The 23,092-nt window shown below is 47.8% G+C and overlaps 1 protein-coding gene and 1 long non-coding RNA gene across 2 annotated transcripts in view; both read left to right on the top strand.

Annotated features, from left to right (window-relative positions):
• LOC144945135 (polyhomeotic-like protein 2) overlaps positions 1 to 16,810 on the top strand; it is a 79,057-nt gene extending 62,247 nt beyond the window's left edge. The window contains exons 14-20 of the mRNA XM_078873420.1: positions 7,649 to 7,792; positions 7,844 to 7,941; positions 8,304 to 8,577; positions 9,013 to 9,130; positions 10,034 to 10,160; positions 13,503 to 14,235; positions 14,390 to 16,810. Coding sequence (XP_078729546.1) covers positions 7,649 to 7,792; positions 7,844 to 7,941; positions 8,304 to 8,577; positions 9,013 to 9,130; positions 10,034 to 10,160; positions 13,503 to 14,235; positions 14,390 to 14,544 — 1,649 coding nt within the window. The 3' untranslated portion in view covers positions 14,545 to 16,810. The remainder of the gene's footprint in view (positions 1 to 7,648; positions 7,793 to 7,843; positions 7,942 to 8,303; positions 8,578 to 9,012; positions 9,131 to 10,033; positions 10,161 to 13,502; positions 14,236 to 14,389) is intronic.
• The window catches only part of LOC144945126 (uncharacterized), a 78,960-nt gene extending 57,018 nt beyond the window's left edge, over positions 1 to 21,942 (top strand). Inside the window, exon 2 of the long non-coding RNA XR_013639624.1 lies at positions 19,214 to 21,942. This is a non-coding gene — a long non-coding RNA (uncharacterized LOC144945126). The remainder of the gene's footprint in view (positions 1 to 19,213) is intronic.
• Positions 21,943 to 23,092: the final 1,150 nt, after the last annotated feature.

Genomic DNA, 23,092 nt, shown 5'->3' with positions numbered 1-23,092 from the left:
CAGCATGTGATTTTAATTTGCAAGGTCGAAAGTTCAAATCTGGGTTGGGCATCCAAAACCTCTTATATCATCAACAGCAACTACAGCATTGTCATTGCCAACAAAGACGTCGTCATCATCATCATCATTTTTATTTAATAGTCACAGCAACAGCATTTTCAGCCGCGTTTTCAGGAAAAGCAGTCGCAATATTAGTAACCGCTTCTGCATCATCAACAAAGGCAACATCATTACCAAATAATAGCAGGAATAATAATTTATTAATACCACACCTCCCATGCAGTACATCTCAGGACACCAACATAATTACAGCAACATAATCAGCCGCATCTCCTTGTTTTTGATAAAAGGTGTATATCACCACTCTGTGGGGAAGGTCGACAATTATCGTATGGAAAGTCTGGCTCCCATCACAGGAATGTAGAATTTCCACCACGGGCTGAGAGCTGACAATGGTGAAGAGCTCTCCCCACCTCATGCGTGTTTCAATTTGAAGTTGAAACCCACGTATCATGACAACACAAAAGCACTCCACAATGGAACATTTGCCATAATGGGTGCTCGCTAACAGCACTTGCCCCTGCCGTCTCCAGAGTGGAAATGGGAACCTCGGCCTTTGTGTCTGTTTAAGGGGGGGAGGGGGGTGGTGGGAGGAGCTTGGTGGTGGGCTGCAAAGTGGGAGTAGTGGTGGGTAATGTGTGTTGATGGGTGGTAATGGGTGATGGGAGGAGATTTGATGGTTAGGTTGGGGTGGTGATGGGTGATGAGTGTGGCCTTGGATGATGGGTGACTACTGGAGGAGCTAATGACTGATTCAGGGGATTTTGTGCTTAAACACCTGTTGCCATTATTTTCATCCCAACGCCATGCATCGACCGCCTGCTCTGTGGGAGGATCTGCCTTGCATTGCGTGTGCGTGGGTACTGTAATGGTTTAAAATGCATGTTCATTCCACGAAACAATTTGCAGTTACGTAGCATCTAAATGAAATTGCATCTCAAGATGCTCGACAGAAACCGTGGGCAACATTTGTTTTGTAGAGAGAGAGGCAATCCGTCATAGGCAGAGGAGAAGATGAAGGTATTGAGCCTAGAGTTAAACGGGCAGGGAACCGTGAGCACAGATGGCTAGGGGAAGGGAGTTCCAGAATAGGAGCAGCAGAGGAGGAGTTACCCCCCCCCCCCCCCCGGAGCAAAGGTTGACTGGATGCTTGGACAAAAATCCTTGGTTGGAGCAGAAACAAATGGAATCTGACCTTGTATCACCGGTTTCGTAATACGGTGTGCTAATCACTGCACCACCACTCCTCCAACATACATACAAGATACAAAATAAAGTTCCCCTGTATAGCCTTGCAGAGTGTTGATGACAAGTTGTGCTTGGAAGCACCCATTAAGGACAAAACACACATGTTGGTTTTGTATAAAGTGTGTGTGTATTTTGTGTTTTGGGTATGCATTAGGTGTGTGTGTGTCGTGTAAGGTGTGTTTGGTGTGTAGTGAGTGAGTGTGGTATCTGTGTATGTCGTGTATATTGTGGCTGTAATGTGCTGTGTATACATTTTGTGGCGTGTGAATAGGTCCTTCCTTACAACACATAACCCAACAGTCTCTAAGGTTACACAAAGGTTATTTGTGTGTGTGTAGTGGTCGTGTTTGTATGGGTAATATGTATAACATCTGTGTTCTGTGGGGATCAGTGGTGCGGTGGTTAGCGCACTGTGCTGCGTACCCAGTAAACCTGATTTTTATTCCCAGCCACGGCTCACATCAGTGGCGGGGAATATCTGAACTGGTCCACGGCTTCCACCAAGTTGAATTCAATCTTAAATTAGTGCTTGGTGTCGTGTGTAAAACATTAGCACTGGAGAGACAAAGGTGGCCAGGCATGGTGCTGGCCACACAACCCCCCTTGTGTGCCTTAATAGGTTTTGGCTCGCAATTCGTGCCCTAGCAGTCTGTTAAAGGCTACATGGGGTCTTTGTGTGTGCATTTTAAGCATATGTGCTTATGTGTGTGTTTTTTTGTCATGGAAATATAGCATGCTATTTGTGTGTGTATGTATTGTGTGTAATAAAAGTATATATGTGTATGTTTATACATTATATGCGTTTCTGTATGTTGGGTTACTAATAATATGGGTGTGTCTGTTGGGGATGTAATGAAGGGTTGTGTGTGTATGGTGTGTGTGTATAGCTGCTTGCCTCCAACACTTATCCAGCAACCTATATGGTTAAACATAGTTGTTGGGGTATGTGTGGGGTTTTGTAACTATGAGTGGAAGTGTGGTAAAACAACCCCCTTGACCGGCACAGCACGGGGAGGCCTTTATGCACCAGTGGATTGATTTTGGTCTGTAAATCAAATTGATGCCCATATATGCAAGTATGTACAGTACGTATGTGAACGTATTTGATGTTTGTATGTAATGTACGTTGATTGTGTGTCTTGAGTGTCAGGGTGTGCACATGTATTAATACATGTTCACTAATAGTATTTCACCGAGAAGTCTGCAATGTTACACCGTAAAAATTGTGCGTATTTATGTGATCGTGGTGGTGGTAGCACTGGCAGCGGCAGTTATGGCAACACTGGTGGTTGTGGTAGTAAGTTGGATTGTGGATGCGGAAGTACTAATGGTAGCACGTGTGGTTGTGATAGCACTCGTATTAGTGGTGGTTGTGGTAATACTGGCGGTTTATGGTAACACTGGTTCGGTGGATTGCACTGGTAGTCGTTGATGCGGTCGTAGTAATGGTAGTAGATGTGGTTGTGCGAGCACTGGTAGTGGTGGAAATGCTGTTGGCGGTAGTAGCAGCGGTTGTGGTAGTAATAGCAGCAGGAGTGGCTGTACTGATTGTCAGGGGAGGACAAAAAAACAAGCATGGTCCTGAGTTGGGCGAGGTGGGGGGGTCAGTGTTGGGGGATGGGTTCTGGTGTTGGGGGCAGGAGTGGGTGAGTGAGCACAGGCTCACAAAGGCAGACATCTGCCTTTTCAGGGCAGGCAGGCGGTCGGGTTGGCGAGCCGGCGGGAGAGGGGGGCGGGTGCCTTGGTGTGTCACAGGGAGAGTGATCATAAAACCGGCCTTTACGTGGCGTTGGCAGTCACAATTGCCACGGCAATTGTCGCGCTCGGGAGTGTTTCTGGAGTTGCGCGGAGCCAATGAAACAAGAAGCGTATTAACAGGGAAATTTTTAACAGGCGAACCCAAGTTTATGTCGTTCTTTTTTCGAGCGGGTTTTTTTTTTCTGTTCACACAATTCCCTTCAAGCAAGCTTTGCCTCCTCCTTGACGAACGCGTGGCTTCATCCCACCGAGTTCTATTTCGGGATTCCGTTCTTAAACCTATGCGTGAGTTTTTGTTTTGTTTTTCATTTGGTTAGCCGGACGGCCGTATGTACAGAAATCGCTGCACTGCTTTAAAATGCACGTGCAGGATATCACGGCCGTGATGTCAAGAATCGAGCGCATTTGTGGCGGCTCAACGGTGAAGCCTTCACCTCATTGCCACATGCCGCTCGCTGTTGCCAAAGAATTCTCCGCTTGATTTTCTCAAATCCTGCATCTTCCAGCAACCTTCCTCGCTTCCAGCCGCATCTCGCCAAAGAGAATTTGTGGAAAGAAAATTCAAGTTGCCAAATTTCCAGCGTGTCACCATCGGAGGAAGGAAAGGGACAACAGTGTTATTTATTTATTTATTGCTTGCCTGCTTTGTTTTCCTTTCATTTTCTCCACCCATCTGTTGGGCTGTCGCTCGTGCCAGAAGCCCTGCAAGCCACGCTTCGCCTCTTCGTTTATGTCTTCGTTGTCGTCGTTTGAGAGGGTGCTGCTTTTCTCTGGGACGATGGTGAAGTTGGGGTGGGTGGCGCTGAACACCGGCGACATCTGAGCCTGCCTCGCAGTGTGTGCTCGCCGATACTGACCCCATTGTTGCGACACAGAGCGAGCGTGGTTTTGAATCGCTTGGAAAGAGTCACTTGCGTAGCGATACAAAGCGAGAAGAAAACAATCGAGCCGCAGTGTGACACAGGTTGAGAAACAATTTCTTTACTGCAGATGATGGAGAACTAGCGGTAGGAAAGAACACGGAACAAAACTCGGATGTCGGCAACGTGTCCACAAAAGAAGACTCGGGGAAAGATAAAAAAAAACTTGTTTCGCCGTGGTGATTGCTGAGACCTCGTCGTGCTGGCTGAATCGATTTTCCTTTTGTCACATGTGCAAGACAACATTATATCAAATAAAACCTTTACAAGAAGATGTTGAAGACATTGTTATTCATAAAAAAATTAAGCTGAAGGAAAACATTTTAATTGAATTGTAGCAACTTCTTTGCTCCCGACTTGGCTGGCCGTTTTGTTCATTTGTAGATTGTGTTGTCGCATCGAAAGAATGTGTAATTGGGAACAAGGTCCAACAGGCATTGTCGACATCTTCCTCTGAGCGGTGGCGATCAAATTGGCCGTTAGTTTGTTCCTGCCAGGATTTACGCGTTTAAAATGAGCGAGAGAACGGAGCCTTCAGCAGAATTTTAGCGCTGAGTTATCACTCCCACATCATGAAATGCCTTGGCCTCGTCGTCGCCTTTGGAACCGGACTTTTGAATTTTGCTTCACCAATTCTGGAAGGAGCCGCCTCTTGAGACCATTAACCTAAGAAAATATAGAGCGCGCAAAGTCAGATTCTAAAACCACGAAGGTAAATTTGACAGAGAGCAACAACTGACCCCCCTCCCCCACGCAAGTTTCTCCACCGTCGACGCTTTTGCTAAATTTTGTGAGTTGGTGAGTTCACAGACTCTGGCCACCACTGTGTCGGAGGAACGGCGACGATAACGACAAATAATTATTCATCCAGCGAAGCAAACAACAGCAAGAGACCACCCACGCGCAGCTCTGATAGCCACCGCTGTGGAAGGGCCTTTGAATGAGGAGTCTGGCGGTGTTGGCGCCGGTTGTTGGCCGGCGGATCCATGGTTCTGTTCTCGGAGGTGGGTGCTCTTCAACCCTGTAGTATAGCAAGACCTTGTTGTTTAAAGTTAAGCTGGGGGATGTCGGGGGCATATGACAATTCGGGGGGGGTGAGGGGTACACGACACAGTTTACGTTAAACTAATTAAAATGCGAAGCAGAGTGAGTAACGATACAATCTTCTTTTGTGGGTTCGGCTCTACCACACTCCACCCCATGTGTGTGTATGTATGTGGATGTTATTGTGCCAAGATTTTGTCAATTTAATTTTGTGGTACCGCATGGGCAGTGGTGCTTAACCGCAAAGACTAATTGAGATCATCTCTACTATGAAGAAGGGCCATTGCCCAAAACATAGCCTATCGTTTTTATTTCATATCCTTTTAGGTGTAGTGCTATTGACGAATGTGAGTTTCCACTGATTATTAGAATTTAGAATAGAAGTGGAGTACTGACCCTTCAACTGGGTGGGAAGCGGTGGGCAGAGGTGGGGCTGTGCCCCCTCCCGCTCATCAACTCTGCGGGGTTGGTGCTATCGCTGCTCCTGCTGCTCCAGAAGATTTGTGTTTTTTTCCGTTCAATGACGCCCCTTTGTTTGCGCGTCTCTTTTGTGCGTAACGCTTAGGACTGACAGTGTGCGCTAGGAAAGTGCGGGCTTGTCCCAGGGTGGTGATGGGGTGGGTCCATTTGAAATTGTGCAATTCCTTTGTTTTTGTGTTGCTGCATTTTTATTTCTCTGTTGGCGAGGATAGTCAAGTCTCTACGTGTTGTCATGACACCCCATCAGAGAGACCCGTCCACCTTTTATGTAATGCCTCCCATCCGAAAATGGTCTGTATATTATCATTTAGAGATCTTATCAGGCAGCAGTGTGTAAGTCTATTATTGTTTAGAGACCCTTGTCACAGACCTGTCTGTCATTATATTATCTTAAGATCTCATCAGAGACCAGTCTGTTGGTCAATTGTCTAAATATCCCATCAGAGAGCAATCTTTTAGCAAACTGTGTAGAGACCCCATCGGAGACCAGTCTCTGTTATTGTCTATAAATAATGGAGTACTACAACAATAACTCTACTGGAAATAGAGTTAAACTATCAAACATCCAGCTGTTATTAATTGTTGTTTATTTATGTGATGAAAAACAATATTTTTTCTATGTCATTCATTCAGAAATCGTTTGTTTTTTTACACATGTTGAGTGTAAACATCCAAGACCCATGGGACCAAACTTAGGCATTATGAGACAAATTACTCAATTGGGATTATATGCGGCACCAATCAGCACTCCCTATTGGCAAACGAATGCCCCAGGTTACTCTTGCAAATGAGACTCTTCCTGGTTTCTTGAGTTCTCAACTGGTTAAAACAAAATACTTGAAACCTGAGGAAGTTAGATTTCTTAGGGATTAGTCACAAGGCACAGCTCATCACGAGCAGCAGCAGCAGCAGTAATGAGAATGATCTTAGGCTGGTCTGCGTGACTGTATCATGATGATAATAACATTAAAATGTATCATTTATAGCGACCAAACGTCATAGCTGCCTTGTGTGTCCCATTCAGAAGCTCAGCCTCAATCAATCGATCTTTATTTTACGTGCCAATATTGCCCCCAGTAAAGTAGGCATCGGTGCACATTACAGCAGAATGGGAATGGTGCATGGGGCATTCATCAAAACATGGCTCAAGCTTGGTGTCTGGTGTGGGGAAAATGACCCAGGAAACACCACGAATACGGCAACATCCTCCCCATGGAGAACATGTGGCCGTTGCTGTTTGTAAAAGCTTATTTTCAGGAAACCGGAGTTTGGTTGGGGGGGGGACTTGTGTGGGTGAGAGCGGTGTTGACGAGTGACTCGTGAGAGATAACCTGTGGGATTTCGAAGTACAATACGGCGGCGTTGCATATCTCACCGCCACATATCCACCCTGCCCAATTGGCCGCCCACACACGGTTGTCGTGTTTGTGCACGGGTGTAGTTGTCATTTGCTGTAAGATGTTCACAAGTTGCACCTTGTCACGCACGGCAGTAATGAGTTCTTAATCTCGCGTACATTCACTTGCTTGTAAAGAACATTCAAGCGTTTAACCGTGTTTAAAGCAGTTTGCGCTTTATTTTCGTCCAGTCATCTGAGCTGTTGACATATCCACCCCATACTACATCAGTCCCCAGCAAGTCAAATATGCAACGTTGTACTTTATGCATACGTATAGTAAAACATTTTTACAAACAGCAGCCCTTTGTAAATCGACTGCTGGATGACGACTTCCCCATGAGTCAGTCACACCACACTTCGCACTGGCCATAGGGACTACAGTGGTGGATAGGGGACCCATTACAGGTTCAGATATCGTTCATCACTGATGTTAGCTGTGACCAGTAGTCACACATATGTTGTGTCTTGCATGTCCTGTCTTGTTTTGTCCATTAGCCTGAAGGGAACATTTATACTGTCCCATCCATGTTGTCTGTCTCTTACGTTCGGTCTCATGTTGATATAATATTCAGGAATAGGAAACAACTCATTCTTAAGTGGCACGATTCAATGTGTGTATCCTGAACTTGACTCACTTTTAAGCCATGGATCCTTACCTTCCTGCGCCCCACTCGCACGTGTTCCCTGCCGTCCTTAATAGTTACTCGCTAACCGTTGCCTCTGTTGTTTTTACGCACAGACAAAGTGGAACCCAGCACCACCTCTACTCAGACGACCTCTGGAGCCAGCGGCGGGCCTAACGGGGTCACGGGTCAAGGGGTCAGCGGGTCGGAGATCACGACCCCTGGCTCGACCCCTGGGGGTCACCTGGGCGGTGGCGGTGGTGGAGGAGGCGGCGGAGGTGGAGGAGGAGGTGGTGGTGGTGGTGGAGGAGGGAGAGATGGAAGACCACCTCAGGCCATTGTCAAACCCCAGATTCTTACCCACGTCATCGAGGGATTTGTCATCCAAGAAGGCTCGGAGCCATTCCCCGTGAGTACAGTGGTTCATTACTGAATGAGCTCTGAGCCTGCTTATTCCTTTACCCAGCGAGTGCAGTAAAACCTCGGCTCGCCCAACTAATGGGGGAGAGGCCTGGTCCGGCTCGCTGAAAAGACCAGCTACTAGCTGTTAAAACTAATGAAAACCTTTATATTAAAGGCCCTGTGTATATGTGTGTATGTATGTAGTGTAGCGGTTAGCGTGCTGCACTACGAACTCAGCGACCCGAGTTTGATACATGTTCACAGCCAACACCAGTGAAGATTATCCGTGAGTGTGTCTTTGTATAGCTGTGCGTGTGTGTGTGCTTATGAATAGCTGTGTGTGGGTGTGTGTATCCCTTGCGTGTGCAGGTTGCACGCAAGACCGTTATCTCCGACAAGAATGCCAAGAAGCCGCTCGCCCCTCGCTCAGGATCGTCAGTGCCAGCGGCCGCTGTCGTTGCTGCTGCTACCAGACAGACACACGCAGTGCACGCGCACATCCGCCACCAGCTGCAGCAGCTGCATATACAGACGCCCGCCGCCACTGCAGCTGCCGCAGCCGGGACTGAGCAGCAGCAGCAGCGGGGGGGAGAAGGGCGTCGGTCAGAAAACAGTGACTCTGATGGAGCTGAGGCGGGGAGAGGTGAGGGGGGGGGTGTGGATGCGAGTGGGTGTATCTGTATGTGTGGATTTTAGTATACGTGGGAAGCGGTAGTGTAGCAGTTAGCGCACTGCCCTACGGACCCGGCGACCCGAGTTCAATTCCCGCTCACGGTCAACAACAGTGACGATCTGAACTGGTCCTGGGCCTCCTCCCTGAGGTCTACTCAGCCTCAATTGAGAACCTGGTGCAGTGTGTTAAAACATTATCACTCGGGAGACAAAGGCAACCAGGCGTTGCATTGACCACCCACCCCTTTGTGTGCCATGCCGGCCTTCGTAGATGCTCGCAAACAGAACTTGTACCAACAGTCTGTTTAGGCTATAAGGGGGATCTTTGTGTGTTTGTTGTAGTATGTGTGTATTCGAGTGGGCATGTGTAGTGAAACCTTAATCTTCACCCCCCCGCCACCAACAGAGCCCCCTCGAACCATAGTCCACGATCGTCTGCTGAAGTGTGAGTTTTGTGGGCGCGTGGATTTCTACAACACCTTCAAGCGCTCCAAACGCTTCTGCTCCATGGTCTGTGCCAAGCGGTAAGTGCCCCCCCCCCCCCGCACAAATCAGACGAGGCCAGATGGTGAGGCACCCCCCCATCCCAGCAGGGGATTAACAAAAACTCTGCTTGCCCATACGTATGAGAGCTTGCAGCAGAGGGGTGGAGATGATGCCATCGTGAGAATTATTAATGTCCTACCTTAATTACTGCATTTTTGATACAACTTTATTGATTTCCCTTCTGTGACAATATGCCAATCCGGCCATTTAACAGCTGTGGTGAAGTATGGTCAAAATAACCCTTTCTGTGTGGAGTTTGTATGTTGTGCCCCCTTTTCTGCATTAGTTACCTTCAGGTTCTCCTGTTTCTTCCCATGGCTTAACAAAAAAAAACTTCCTACTATTAGTCAAACAATGGTGGTACGAAACATTTTTTACGGCAAATAACTCAATTGAGCTTACACATCACAACATCGCCCCCTACTGTGAAAACCTGGCAGGATCCTGTTGAAGAAATCTTATGACTCATTGATGCATTTCCTGGGCAAACAAGCGGAATAATTAATACATTTATGCATAGGTATCCTGCAGCTTGTGTATAATGTGTGTGTATGTGTGTCTTTGTACGTGGGGAGCGGTAGTTTAGTGTTAGCATACTGATCTATGACCCCAACGACCCGAGTTCGATTCCCGATCACGGCCAACACCAGTGACAATTATCTAAATCGGTCCTGGGCCCTCCCCTAGGTCGACTCGGCCTCAATTGAGTACCTAGTAGAGTGTGTAAAAATATCAGCACTGGTGAGACAAAGGCAACCAGACGTACTGCTGGCCTCCCACCCCCTTTTGTGCCGTGCTGGCATTCATATGTACCCCAACAGTCTGCTAAGGCTAAACGGGGGATCTTTGTTTTTGCGTGACGGTGGTGGCATAATGAACAGGTATAACGTCGGCTGCAGTAAGCGAATTGGCTTGTTCAAGTCGGACGCCTCTAAGAAGAACAAGGTGGGGCGGCCACGTAAGAACACTCGCATGGCCGGAGGAGGGACCAGGTCTAAACTCAAGAGGGTAAGACGCACACACACCCACACAAAGACAAAGATCCCCTGTATATTATTTGTTTCTTTCGGTTAAGTCACGTCTAAAGATAAAATAATAAATTAAATTAAATAATAGAATACGACGTTTCGATTGCAACACAAGCAATCATCATCAGGTATAATGAAATAGCGACATAAAATCTAACCAGAAAACTATAGACAGACATATTAGCAGACAGATATCACCAAGATACATAGCGAGAGCAACACAGGTAACAGAGAGGGGTGATCGTCTCTGTGTGGTGGCCTTAAATAGACAGAGGGGGGGGCGGAGGCAGAGAGAGGGAGGAGGGTTAGAGAAAAAATTAGCATATCAATGAGTGGTCAACAGACGTGGTGCTGCGAATGCGATGGCACGGCAAGCAAGCCTGAAAATCAGAAGGACACACTAAAATTAAATAACCTAGTAAAATATCGAAATGTAATGTAATACAACACAGAGGGTCGGTCAACACACAATTAACGCATAGCCTGGTTGATTACGTATTTCAAAGATTGCTAAGTTAGAATTTAAGTGTGAACAATCTAAAGAGAGGACACAGGCAGAGAAAACAAGTCGCCAGAGAGAGAGAAAAAAGATAAGCTTAAAACTTCCCCATAGAAGTGGTTCAATCTTAATTTTAGAACTTTCGTGACTGCAGGAATTATTATTTGTTTCTTTCGGTTAAGGCCACCACACAGAGACGATCACCCCTCTCTGTTACCTGTGTTGCTCTCGCTATGTATCTTGGTGATATCTGTCTGCTAATATGTCTGTCTATAGTTTTCTGGTTAGATTTTATGTCGCTATTTCATTATACCTGATGATGATTGCTTGTGTTGCAATCGAAACGTCGTATTCTATTATTTAATTTAATTTATTATTTTATCTTTAGACGTGACTTAACCGAAAGAAACAAATAATAATTCCTGCAGTCACGAAAGTTCTAAAATTAAGATTGAACCACTTCTACGGGGAAGTTTTAAGCTTATCTTTTTTCTCTCTCTCTGGCGACTTGTTTTCTCTGCCTGTGTCCTCTCTTTAGATTGTTCACACTTAAATTCTAACTTAGCAATCTTTGAAATACGTAATCAACCAGGCTATGCGTTAATTGTGTGTTGACCGACCCTCTGTGTTGTATTACATTACATTTCGATATTTTACTAGGTTATTTAATTTTAGTGTGTCCTTCTGATTTTCAGGCTTGCTTGCCGTGCCATCGCATTCGCAGCACCACGTCTGTTGACCACTCATTGATATGCTAATTTTTTCTCTAACCCTCCTCCCTCTCTCTGCCTCCGCCCCCCCCCTCTGTCTATTTAAGGCCACCACACAGAGACGATCACCCCTCTCTGTTACCTGTGTTGCTCTCGCTATGTATCTTGGTGATATCTGTCTGCTAATATGTCTGTCTATAGTTTTCTGGTTAGATTTTATGTCGCTATTTAATTATACCTGATGATGATTGCTTGTGTTGCAATCGAAACGTCGTATTCTATTATTTAATTTAATTTATTATTTTATCTTTAGACGTGACTTAACCGAAAGAAACAAATAATAATTCCTGCAGTCACGAAAGTTATAAAATTAAGATTGATCCCCTGTATAGCCATAACTTTTGGGGCAAGTGCTGTTAACGAGCACCTATGGGTGGGTGGCCAGCACCATGCCCAGCTGCCTTTGTCTCCCCAGTGGCAATGTTTACACCGCACTAGATACTAATTTGAGACCGATGTGACCTAGGGAAGACCCAGAACCGGTTCAGATAATCGTCACTGGTGTTGGTGGCCATGACTAGGTATCGAAGTCGGGTCGCTGGGATCGTAGCGCTGCGCTACAAACCCAGCAACCAGAGTACGCCACTGCTCCCTATATATATGCACACACACAACAACAACAACAACAACCGGCATTCGCCACTAAGTGGCGGTGATGTCACCACGACGCTTGTGCCAGGCCAAGTGCACCTTGAGGCCACGTGAAGTGTCGAACGCCCGCTGGCAGGAGGTCACGGGGCAGACCCAGCAGGTGCCACGGGTCGACTGACCGAGATGACCGAGATGACTAGCTGATGCACCACCTGTGCCCCCTACTGTACCAACTTGCTGTGCTTTAGCCACCCGGTGCTCCGCTCGTTGTTGTGAGCGTCGCTCCTCCGCCCTCCGTTGTTGTTGGAGGGCGACTGCCTCCAACTGCCCAGTAGCGTCCTTCACGAGCCTCCTCCACTGAGGCCGATCTTGACACCGCTGGTACCAGTCATCGGCAAGTCCACTCAGCTCCACGTCCTCCTGTACCACATCACTCCATCTCTTCTCTAGCCCGTGCCGCGCCCGTCTAGCCCCCTCGATCCGGCCGAACAAAAGCTGTTTAGGCATGCGGTTGCTGGGCATGCGGGCTACATGACCCAGCCAACGCAGCCTTGCCTGCCGGAGGTGCTCACCGAAGGGACTTTGCCTAGATCTTTCAAGGATTTGTGAGCTCCTCACACAATCCAGCCTGGTTAAACCCAGGATGGATCGTAGGCAGGCCAGCCTAAATGTTTCCAACCGACACACACACACAACACCACACACAATACATGGATTTCCCGTTTCTATTATATATTATTACGTCAAGTGTAGGACGGTGGTGGTCTGGGCCCAGTCACTGATGACTAAACAGTCGGTTCTACACTTATATTTGTTACATTCCAGCTCTGAGAATTATAACCATTGGTTTTACGGTTGTGGCCAAGTGGCTCACAGGTCGGAGCGCTGACCCGGTAACACTGAGAACCTGAGTTCAAATGCAGGCAACCACCTATGATTAAATTGGGTTTTCAAGCGTTATGAGTTGAGGGTTTCATTCCTCTCACCAACAACCGCAAAAAAAAATCCCTTCATTTTCATCTACACTGATAACTAAAACTTTTGGTTTGAGTCTCATGCTACATACATTATTCTCGGTGGCAGGGCAGGTAAGAAAGTGCTGCTCCCTACTGCGTGGACCACAAGTCACTTAAAAAGACCTCAGAAGTAGTTCTATGATATCCACTTCCGTGGGCTCTTTCCTAACCTTGGGTGATGTATTGATTGTGGGAGAGTTCCCTGTCGATTATTTCTCATAACACAACGCTAAAAGTACGCTTGGGATAAAATTGAGGGGGAAAAAGTATTCTTATGGTAACAGTACATCGATTTGTGCATGTTGGAATCAATTGTTAATGTTTTAGACAAACTGATTTCTAATTATATGATAATGTAACATTTAGAATGGAATGAATCTACATTACTAAAATTAAGCCGTTTTGCCCATGCCATTCCCACACCTCCCGACCCTCTCGTCGGGCAGTCGTTGGCCTGTCCCTCGGGCCTGAAGGACCAGGCCTTTGCTGGCAGCGACGATGCATCCAGCCCCGAGGAGCCCTTCTGCCCCCCATCCACCCGCTCGTCGGCGACCACCAGACCAGAATCAGGCGCCACCGCCACGGCCAACGCAACCAACGCCGCTAACGCCACCAACGCCAGCAGCGCCAACGGCAGTCGTGACGCAGACTCGAGACGGACGACGGCGGCGGCGCAACTTGCGCCATCGCAGATGTCATCGTCGACAACAACGCCACTGGTGCCGGCGCTGCCGCCTCCGCCGCCTTCTGCCACGCCGCGCCCGCAGTCTGAGCCCAGCGCCGCCCGGCCCCGCCCGGCCAAACGCCGGCGCCTCCACTCGCACCGGCACGGCGCTTCAGGGGTGCGCGACACGGCGCGGCAACGGCTGGTGCGCAGCGTGCCGGTCACGCGGCGGAACAGCGCCGCCCCTCCCAACACCGCCAGCGGAACTGTCGCTCCACCCGAGGGGGGGGGAGGAGGAGTGGTGGGAGCGATGGGTGGCAGCCGCGTGATGGGAGGAGGAGGATCTGGAGGGGTGGTGTCTGGAGCTGTGGGAGTTGGAGGAGGGAGCCTGGGTTGTCTGCACGGGCAGCACAGGCACCACGGGCAGCATGGGCAGCACGGGAGGGGAAGGGAAGTGAGGCAGCCGGGAGCTTGGAGTGTGCTCGAGGTGTGGGAGTTCATCGGGCGGCTGCCGGGTGAGGTTCACAAACTCTGGTCACAACACCCTCGCCTACAGCCCCCCCCCCTACCACCACACAAGGGCGGGGAGCCTACAAGTGACTTGATTGCACACTACCCAAGCCTCCATTTCACGCAGCCCCCCGTGTCGTCTTCTCCGTTGGTGTGCAGGCTGCCAGGAGCTGGCGGACGAGTTCCGTCAGCAGGAGATCGACGGGCAAGCCCTGCTGCTGCTCAAGGAGGATCACCTCATGTCGGCCATGAACCTCAAGCTAGGGCCGGCACTCAAAGTCTGTGCCTGGATCAATCGCCTCAAGGAGTGCTGAGCCAACAACATCTCCCCGTATCCCAGTCTCTCTCCGCTGTCTGTCTTCCCATCTCTCTTTTGTGTCTCAGTTTCTTTGTGTGCCTGGCAATATCCTTCTCCATCCCACCTTTCTACAGTAATACCCCGGTTTGTCTCCTCCTTTTACGTCGTTTCGTAAATATATCGTCACTTGTTAACACCGCTACCGGATTTGCGTCGCCGTCAACCAACATGGACATCATCGTCCGTCCTTTCTCATATCCGCTGCCTCGGCGTATGCCTCCACCTACCCTGTAAATTGCTTTGATTTTCATCGTTTCGATATTTGTCATCACACCTTTCAGGAAAGCATCCCCGACGTAAACAGGGTCATTACTTGTATCTCTTTGTTTATGCCTCTCAATATCCTCCAGACTTGTTATCTCTGTATCTCCTCGTCTCTGTATCTTAATAAGTGTATTTATATCATGTCCTTCTGTATGTCTGTCACCATCTGTATCTCAATCCATTTCTGTATTCTTCTGTCATGTATTTAGAATGTGCGTGTGAGTGGGTGTGTGAGTGCACATGTGTCTTTGTGTCTGTCTCTTCATCTCTCTAAATCCCTCTCACTATCTGCATTTGTCTGGCGTGTGATTGTCACACACTCTGCATCGTTTTGGAAATCGAACATGAATCGATCTCCAGTCTGAGTGTGAATCCCACTCTAGTCTGTATCTAAATTCCATGCTAGTAAGTGTCCGAATTCTACACTAAACTCTGAATCCCATATCAGTGATATATTACCATTGTTATTATATTTTTGAACGGTCGTTTAGTTCTATTCCAGCACCAGCAGTATGACTCGTCCGAGCTGCTTTGTGAGAGCATCAAAGTTGCCGGGACCAAACTCGTCCACAAACAAGAACCCGACAAATCCCTCTTCCTTTCCCAAAATGCATCACAACCACCGTTCACCAAATCAGAAATCCGCGCGGGAGCTATGCGAATGGACTCTGCTGTACCGCTGAGCAAGAAGATGGAACTGACTTTCAAGACACAGAGGTTTCTAAAAAATACGAAGTCAAAATGACGTTGGAACGTACAAAACAACAACGGCTGCCATCCAAGATGGCTGCTCGTAGCACTGACCTTGGTCACGAAAAATGGCGGCTGGGAAATTTGCCGCGACTGCCGTTTGTTAATTTTAGCGGCAAACGAGGGTGCTTCTTCATGACGCTCCGCTCTGTCGTCGTTTGTAGGCGACCAGACATTTTTTATTTCATTAAGGCTTTGCGGAGTGTGGAATGAACTTAAGGTGCTTTTTTAATAATCTTTGCTGGTGTAATCATAATGATCCTGAGTATTACAATAATCATCAGTGCTTTATTTATCCAGGAAAGCCTTCACTGAGCCTCAAGACACCTTTTTCCACTGGCACATCTGAGCCAAGTCATACACAGATGGTTTTCCACTGGATATTTGCCAATCCAGAACGAAACCGTGCTTCAACTGGCTTCACAAGACATCTCAATCTGACTTAGGGCCAACAGGGCTAGGGACGAGGCCAATAGTTTTTTTATTATACGCTGCGTCAGTTCACTACGCGCACCTTGACTCGTTCATTGCGTGTGACGTTCGTGGCACAGCTGTCGTTCAACCGTAATGGAAAAAAACAACCCAGTTCTTGATCCACGTAAGGCTGGCTCAGCACAGCGCCAGCGCGGCTCGGTTGTGCAGTGGAAAAATAAGTATTTATCAGGAGGTTCCAAGTTGGGATGTTTGGTCAATTCTTACCTCTTTGCATTCGTTTTCTTTATTGTTTGAGTCGTGGGAGGAAATCGGAGTGCTTGGTTACAAATAACTGAGTGCAACTGGACAACACTCAAGTGCACATCGTGCTGTACTGCTCAGCAACCAACTTGCGGTGCTGCTTCCCAAGCTGTGGACTGCCTGTAGACTTGGATAGGAGTGTGTGTGTGTGCGCTGTCAAGTTCGCGTCGTTTTGTCTATAGAGCAATGTAGAGCGTTGGCTGTTGTGATTTGAAAACAATGGTCTGTAAGGTGTCTCTGAAAACAAATGTGTATGTTGTAAGCAGTGGTGGCGAGGAGTTAGCAAACCAAGCAACGTGTAGGTCCTTAAGTAGTTCAAGCAGCTCCGAATTCATGAGTAATAGTATGGATGCATCGTGTCGGCGTGTTACCATACAATCGCTGTCATCTCATCACCTTTACGAAAGAAAATGGATGCTTAGCTACGTCTTGACTTTAGCGTGGCTTGGCGTAGGTTAACCAGACGATCACAGAGCCAGATAAGGGGGGGGGGGAGGGCCCATTGCATTTTTTGTGCTTTGTGTTAATTGCCGAGGCTTGTAGAGTCAGACTAATACATTGGTAGGTTGCTTATGGTTCAGTGTTATTGCCTAAGGCTCAGAGCCAAACGAATGCGCTCGTAAGATTTATAGGTTTTAGTGTTGATGGCCAAGGCTCGCAGAGCCAGATGAAGGCAGCATTATCATGCTTGGGGTTCAGTGGTGCTTTCCAAAGCTCAGAGGGTCAGACCAAGGATTCAGTCTCAATGTCTACAATTGGTTTTGTTTGTCCCTCAATGAAGCTCTTCTCCATTCTGACACCAACAATAATTTCTGTATTCTCTGGACTATAAGACTTTTTCCCAGTGCTAATGAAGTAATGAAGTGATATACATGTGGCCTCGCATACGCGATGTACACACTAACATACTAACGTGCGCTTGCATATGTAAGAGAATCCCCCAGATTTGTGTAACAGACTCTTGGGGTAAGTACTGTCAGCAAGCACCTATGAAGGCTGGCATGGAATATGGGGGGGGGGGGGTCGGTGGCCAGCACCACGCCCGGCCGCATTTGTGACCCCAGTACTGATGTTTATACACTGTTTCAGGTACATTTAAGGCCGAGTCGACTTAGGGGAAATATTCACAAATGTTATTGGCCGTGAGCAGGAATCTGACTCGGGTCGCTTGGTTCGTAGCACGGTGCGCTACCTCTCCCCACTAGCACACAGACATACAGATGGACACACACACAGATGGACACACACACACAGATGGACACAGACACACAGATGGACACACACCGACTGAACCTACTTTAGCTTTAAAATACAGTGGGGGGGGGGGGGCGGAGTGCATTTTATAATATGGAGAATGCGATATACGGTAATCAAAATTGGAGGGTGTTTGAAAAATAAAAACAAACCATTCCCCTTCATGTGACTAAGAAAAAGTATCGGGAATTTGCGATTTTTCTCAGTGGGTTTTGTTTCGGTCGGTTATCCTTCCAAAGGGGGGGGGCGGGGTCTACATCATCGCCAGCTGTACTTTGTTGCTCATGAGGCTCTGTCAATGATGGTGATGGGGACTGCACTGGCAGTCATATACGGTATATATACAAGCACATATCAAGAAAAATCCAGCAATTCGAGGCGGTCGATTGGCCCAGGGGTCAGAGAATACTGAGCCAGCGATGCTGAGGATACTGGGTCTGAATCCAGGCTTTAGGCGCCCATGATTAAACTGGCTTCTTGAGCGTAGCGAGTTGATGGTCCCAGCCCGGTAACCGATGACTGCACAAAACAAACACGTGTTGAGTTTGTTACTTAATGCTGCTTCTGGTGAATTCGGTTTGATTGCCATGTGACAAGTACAATTCCATAGCAGCGCACGTGAGCAAGCGCAGCATCACTCAGCGTGGATTAGAGGCAATTGTCGGGACCTCAGAAAGTAGTTATTTGGCGTCAACTTCCACAGGCTGTTCTTGAACATGGCGGGAGATGTTGCTTTCTTTAAGAGTCCCGAATCTATATGTCTTCATAGAATGACGTGCCGTCAGTGAGCACAATTGGAATATTATTGGGCTGAGGGGGATATAGTTAAATTTAAATAATTAAAATCGATACATTCCCAATTTAAAATGTCGAAATCTTTTGAAGGCACTGCTTTTGAGATATTCAGAAATCGCAGAGACAACATCTGATTCGTCTCCCACCCAATCACAACAGACTTGCGAATTGTCTTTAGGCACTTCCTCTGATATTGGGCCATCGCTCTCCAAATATTCAGTCAGCCGTTGGGAAGGTGAGATGGCCACGAGAAACAAGTTGGGGTATCTATACATGGATCGCCCTGTGTGTTTGTAAGCTCTTGTTGACGATAGTTGAGTTTTTGCAGATTAATATTTATACGCATTTTTGTTCTACTAAATCGTCAGTTGGATGTTTGTCACCCACCCGCGTGCGAGCGCTGGCACGCGGTTGTTTGCTTGCTTCATGGTTTGTGATGGGGTTCTGTTGTAAAAAAAAATACTCATGTGATGAAACGTCCGAATTAATCCAAATACATTTGGACCCAGAATCTCCATTCAAAATGCTCGCTCACTGGTGTTGTGGCATCCCACGATGCCTCACATGAATGCGCAGCGCGTGCAGGGCCTCTCATCAATCCCCTGCTGGGTGAAGGCAACTGCACACGCCGCGTCGGCCGTGGGACCTGAGGGGCTTCTCCTAGACCAGGGGTCGGCAACCAAAATAACAAGAAGAGCCATTTCTTTCCAATTCGGTGCAAAATTCAGTATTTCAAGAGCCGCAATGCATCTGAGTACATACTGTACATACGTACATATCGTCAAGAAGCAGCCCGTAAAGAGCCGCATGCGGCTCCGGAGCCGTAGGTTGCCGACCCCTGTCCTAGACCATACTTAACCACCTGCGGTCATCGCTGTACCGCCGCTAAAAGCTGCGCTTGGCTACGTACGGTGCGAAAGAAGTTCAGGTTACATACGACGCTGCTCAACATGCGGGGTCGGTGAAAGGATGGAGGGCCACGACTGGTTCGGGTCCAGTTTGGATATCGCTCTCCACTTACGTTGGCCATGGCCGTGTCTGGGTTTGTGGTGCAGTGTCGTTGCCGTATTGCCGCGTGGAAGGAAAGGAGTAACCACAACCCAAAGAGAATAGGCGGCTCTTATCTTGTACTTACATGCACGTGCTGTGTATCTTGGGCTGAGTAGTCCAGTGGTAAACATTCCAAATTTCCATGCCTATTCCAATCTATCCATAGGGCGACCACTTTGTTGAGTAATTTGCATTCATATTTAAGCTGTGTAAAATGACGCACGGTACTGTTCTGCATTGGAATTTTTGTCCATTTGTTTTTTATATCCTGAGTTGTATTACTTCGTGTAGGAGGGGAAAGTCGGAGTATCCGGAGATAACTCGAGGGTCCACATAGACGGGTTCGTGAACCGACTTGTTGTAATGCCTTCTGCCCAGCTCACATCCAGGCGGGGTTTGTCAGCGTCACAACACACAGCGCCTGTTTCTGGGTGAATCGACAAGCTTGCGTGTGAAGCGTTCTCTGTGCACTACCAGGCGTGGTTCGTAATGCCAGTGACGTTTACAGAAGATGGATGGTATTTGACGACAGCTTTTCAATTGTCGCCGTGCAGCCAGCGCCACGCGTGGACTTCAGTTTAGCGACACAGCTGAGTCAACAGGGAAACGAATAACGCCACACGACATTGTCAGCCGAGCCAATCGGCTGCTTTCCGCTGTACCTGGGTATGGTTGTATCTTTTGTCCGTCCATCCGTATGCAAATTCGTCCGTCCAATGACACGCGCCAGTGTGTTGTTACAACAAAAATTAATCGCTCGAAAATTCACCACAGGCTTTACCCATAGCAGTCCCCGGATCCTATAGAGCTTTTGGGGGAAAGATTGCAACATAAATACTTTGAACGGCGTTTTCATTTCAGATTAAAGATGTAGCATCGCGACTGTTCCACACACGAGCGACCGAATCTCGCAAGCAAATCGCTCCCGAACCCACACATGGTCCAAACTAACTGCAGAGACGACCACGCAACCAGTCGCCTGGGCGTGGACCCGGCTGAACCCGCGCGTGCGTTTGTGTCTCCGTTTGTCCGCGCATTTCTCTGTACGATCAAAGCGTCCCCCCCCCTTCCCCAATGAACCGGAAGGCTCCGTTATCACGGACTGGCTTGCCCAGCTCGTATTAAGGTTTTGGGATGGCAAAGAACGTGGCCATAACTGCTGTTAGTAGCGTTTTCTAGCAGTAGGCCTGGTGAGGAGCCTTTGTCGACCACACACTGTGACACATGGGTGCCTACAAGTGATGTTAAGGTAGTCGACTCGCTGCAGTGGGTGCTGTAAACACGAGGGGTGGGGGAGTTAGTGGCCTGATGTGTATGAGGAGTGAAGATGCAACGGAGGGCGGCTGTATCCGTTCCAAGTATATAATTGCTGTCTGTCGGAACACGCACTAAATGTCAATGCTTTCGAGCGTTCGTAGTCATCGGGTTTGCGTGTTCGCTGAGTAGTGGACACGTCCGCTTGAAAACGCAGAGCAATCTGGAGAAGAGAAACATTTCTGGGAGAAAACAGATTCTGGCCAGGCTGGGCTCCCAGTGCCTTCTTCAAGCGAGTGGTTTGAGAAGCTTGACAAATAATTAATTCGTCCCGGGCGGAAATAAAGGCTTGGAATATCGATGATGCTGATGACGACTGTGGTGATGGTGATAATTGCTGTAGAACCAAGTGCCCTGCACTTTAAGGGGGGGGGGGGGGGCATGTAGAGAAATAAATAACTAGGCTTTCAACACTGCTCTGTGTCAGGTCACAGACATTCCAATCAGCCCTGATTGATAAAGGACAAGTCATTTTACCTTCGCTCGTTTCCAACAGAAATAAGCGGTGGTTTTGTTTTTACTTTAGTTTGGACTGCTGGGTTAGCGTGTGCGTGCCCGTATGCATGTTTTACAGATATGAAAACAAAATGTTTCGCGTTTTTAAAAGACTCCAAGTCGTCGGGAGGTTTTTAGAAAGTTTTTTTTTCAGGGCAGATTTGCTTTTACTAAATCGTTTTTGTAATATTGTTGTGAATTTAACCGGAGGTTTTTTCTTCTTGTTGTATGTGCTCGTTCGTAAGAGTTCTCTTGTGTTTAAATTACGATCGGTTTTCATGCTTTTTATTTTTCAAGAATGCGTGTTTTCACACCCGACTTCTTGCCGCGTGTTCTCGATGCTCTGGCGGTTTGTGTGCGACTTGGTAATCATATGCAAAACAAACAAAACATTAAAAAGGGATTAACCCCCCCCCCCCACCCCGAGTTTGGTTCCAAACAGGGCTCTCGTCCGAAGGCGAAGACGCGCGTGTGTTGTCGGCACCTCGCGGCTTTTCCCATGATCTTCGTTGTTCGTGGTTCCTTTTCGCCAGCCACCGCTGTGAGCAGTGTTGTTTTTGTATCGTCGTTTTGTATCGATTTTGTATAGAAGCCAGCGCGGATGCATGTGTTTCAAAAAGTGGTTGTACGCTAGTGTGTGGCAATTCATTGAACGTTTGTAACAATGTTGAGCTCCAAACCGGTGTGCATGACCCAATATCTTTTGTTGTTGAAAGTTGCTCACGAGGTCGAGACGCTTTCGCAAAGCCCAACACAGCTTTGCAGATCCAGGAGCTCTAAGCAACTAACATCAGATTTGTTAAACCCCCAAAAACACATTGTAACTGGGTTGGAAGAAAGATTATTACATCACAAACTCAGGCCCCACCAGAGCTTCGTCAACAAACGTTGAGAGCATGCTCGACCTGGTTCTGGAACCTGACCAGCACCGACGCATCACTGCACTGGGAGTTTTCCAAACTGGTTACTCCGACCACCGCCTCATAATTTCTTCCCTCCAATTTCCCAAGCCAATCACCATCAAATTCACCCGCAACTTGCGTAATTTTAAGGGTATCGAGTTTTCTGCTTTTCGTCACCTTGCAAATTCGCTTTCAATGTTATCCTCATCATCGGATCCAACCGTCTGCGCTCTCTAACTAGAAGCTGACATGAGGGCGGCGCTGGACAAACTAGCTCCATTAAAATCACGAACCGCTAGGCAGTCTTCCCACGACACTCACTGGCTCTCAAGAGATGCCATCATTGCTAAGCAAACCAGGAGGCGCCTTGAAAGTATCGCATGCCGCAGTGGTTTACCTGCTGATCGACTTGCTTACAGAGTCGCCTGCATGAAAACTAACAAATTGATCCTAGTCTTACGTTCCTCCGACATTGAGGAACGCATCAAAAAAGCAACCGGAAAACCGCGCATTCTATGGAAAACCCTCAAAGATCTTCTACATCCTGGTATCACCATAGTCCCTCACCTTAGCGATCCCCTTGCCTCACTGAAACTTGTCACCTCTTTTAATACTTCACCAACAAGCTAATCACCATCGCAAACTCGTGCACATCTACCGACACATTGCACCATTGTACCCCGCTCATGGTACCTAAAATTGTAAGCACTAACCCAGACACTCTTCTAATTACGCTAAAGCCAGTGTCTACAAAAGACGTTTTCTCTTTAATTGAATCACCTCATTTGAAGTCATCTCCACTCGACGTGCTCCCAGGTTCCTTGTTCAAGCAATGTGCTCCGGAACTCGCCATCATGATCAGGAACATCGCAAATTCCTCCTTCTCTACGGGGTGTTTTCCGTCCAACCTCAAACCTGGCCTGGTTTCTCCCTTGTTAAAGAAAC

Source organism: Lampetra fluviatilis, chromosome 36 (genome assembly GCF_964198595.1).
Source record: "Lampetra fluviatilis chromosome 36, kcLamFluv1.1, whole genome shotgun sequence".
NCBI lineage: Eukaryota > Metazoa > Chordata > Hyperoartia > Petromyzontiformes > Petromyzontidae > Lampetra > Lampetra fluviatilis.
This window is presented reverse-complemented; position numbering and strand designations above follow the sequence as displayed.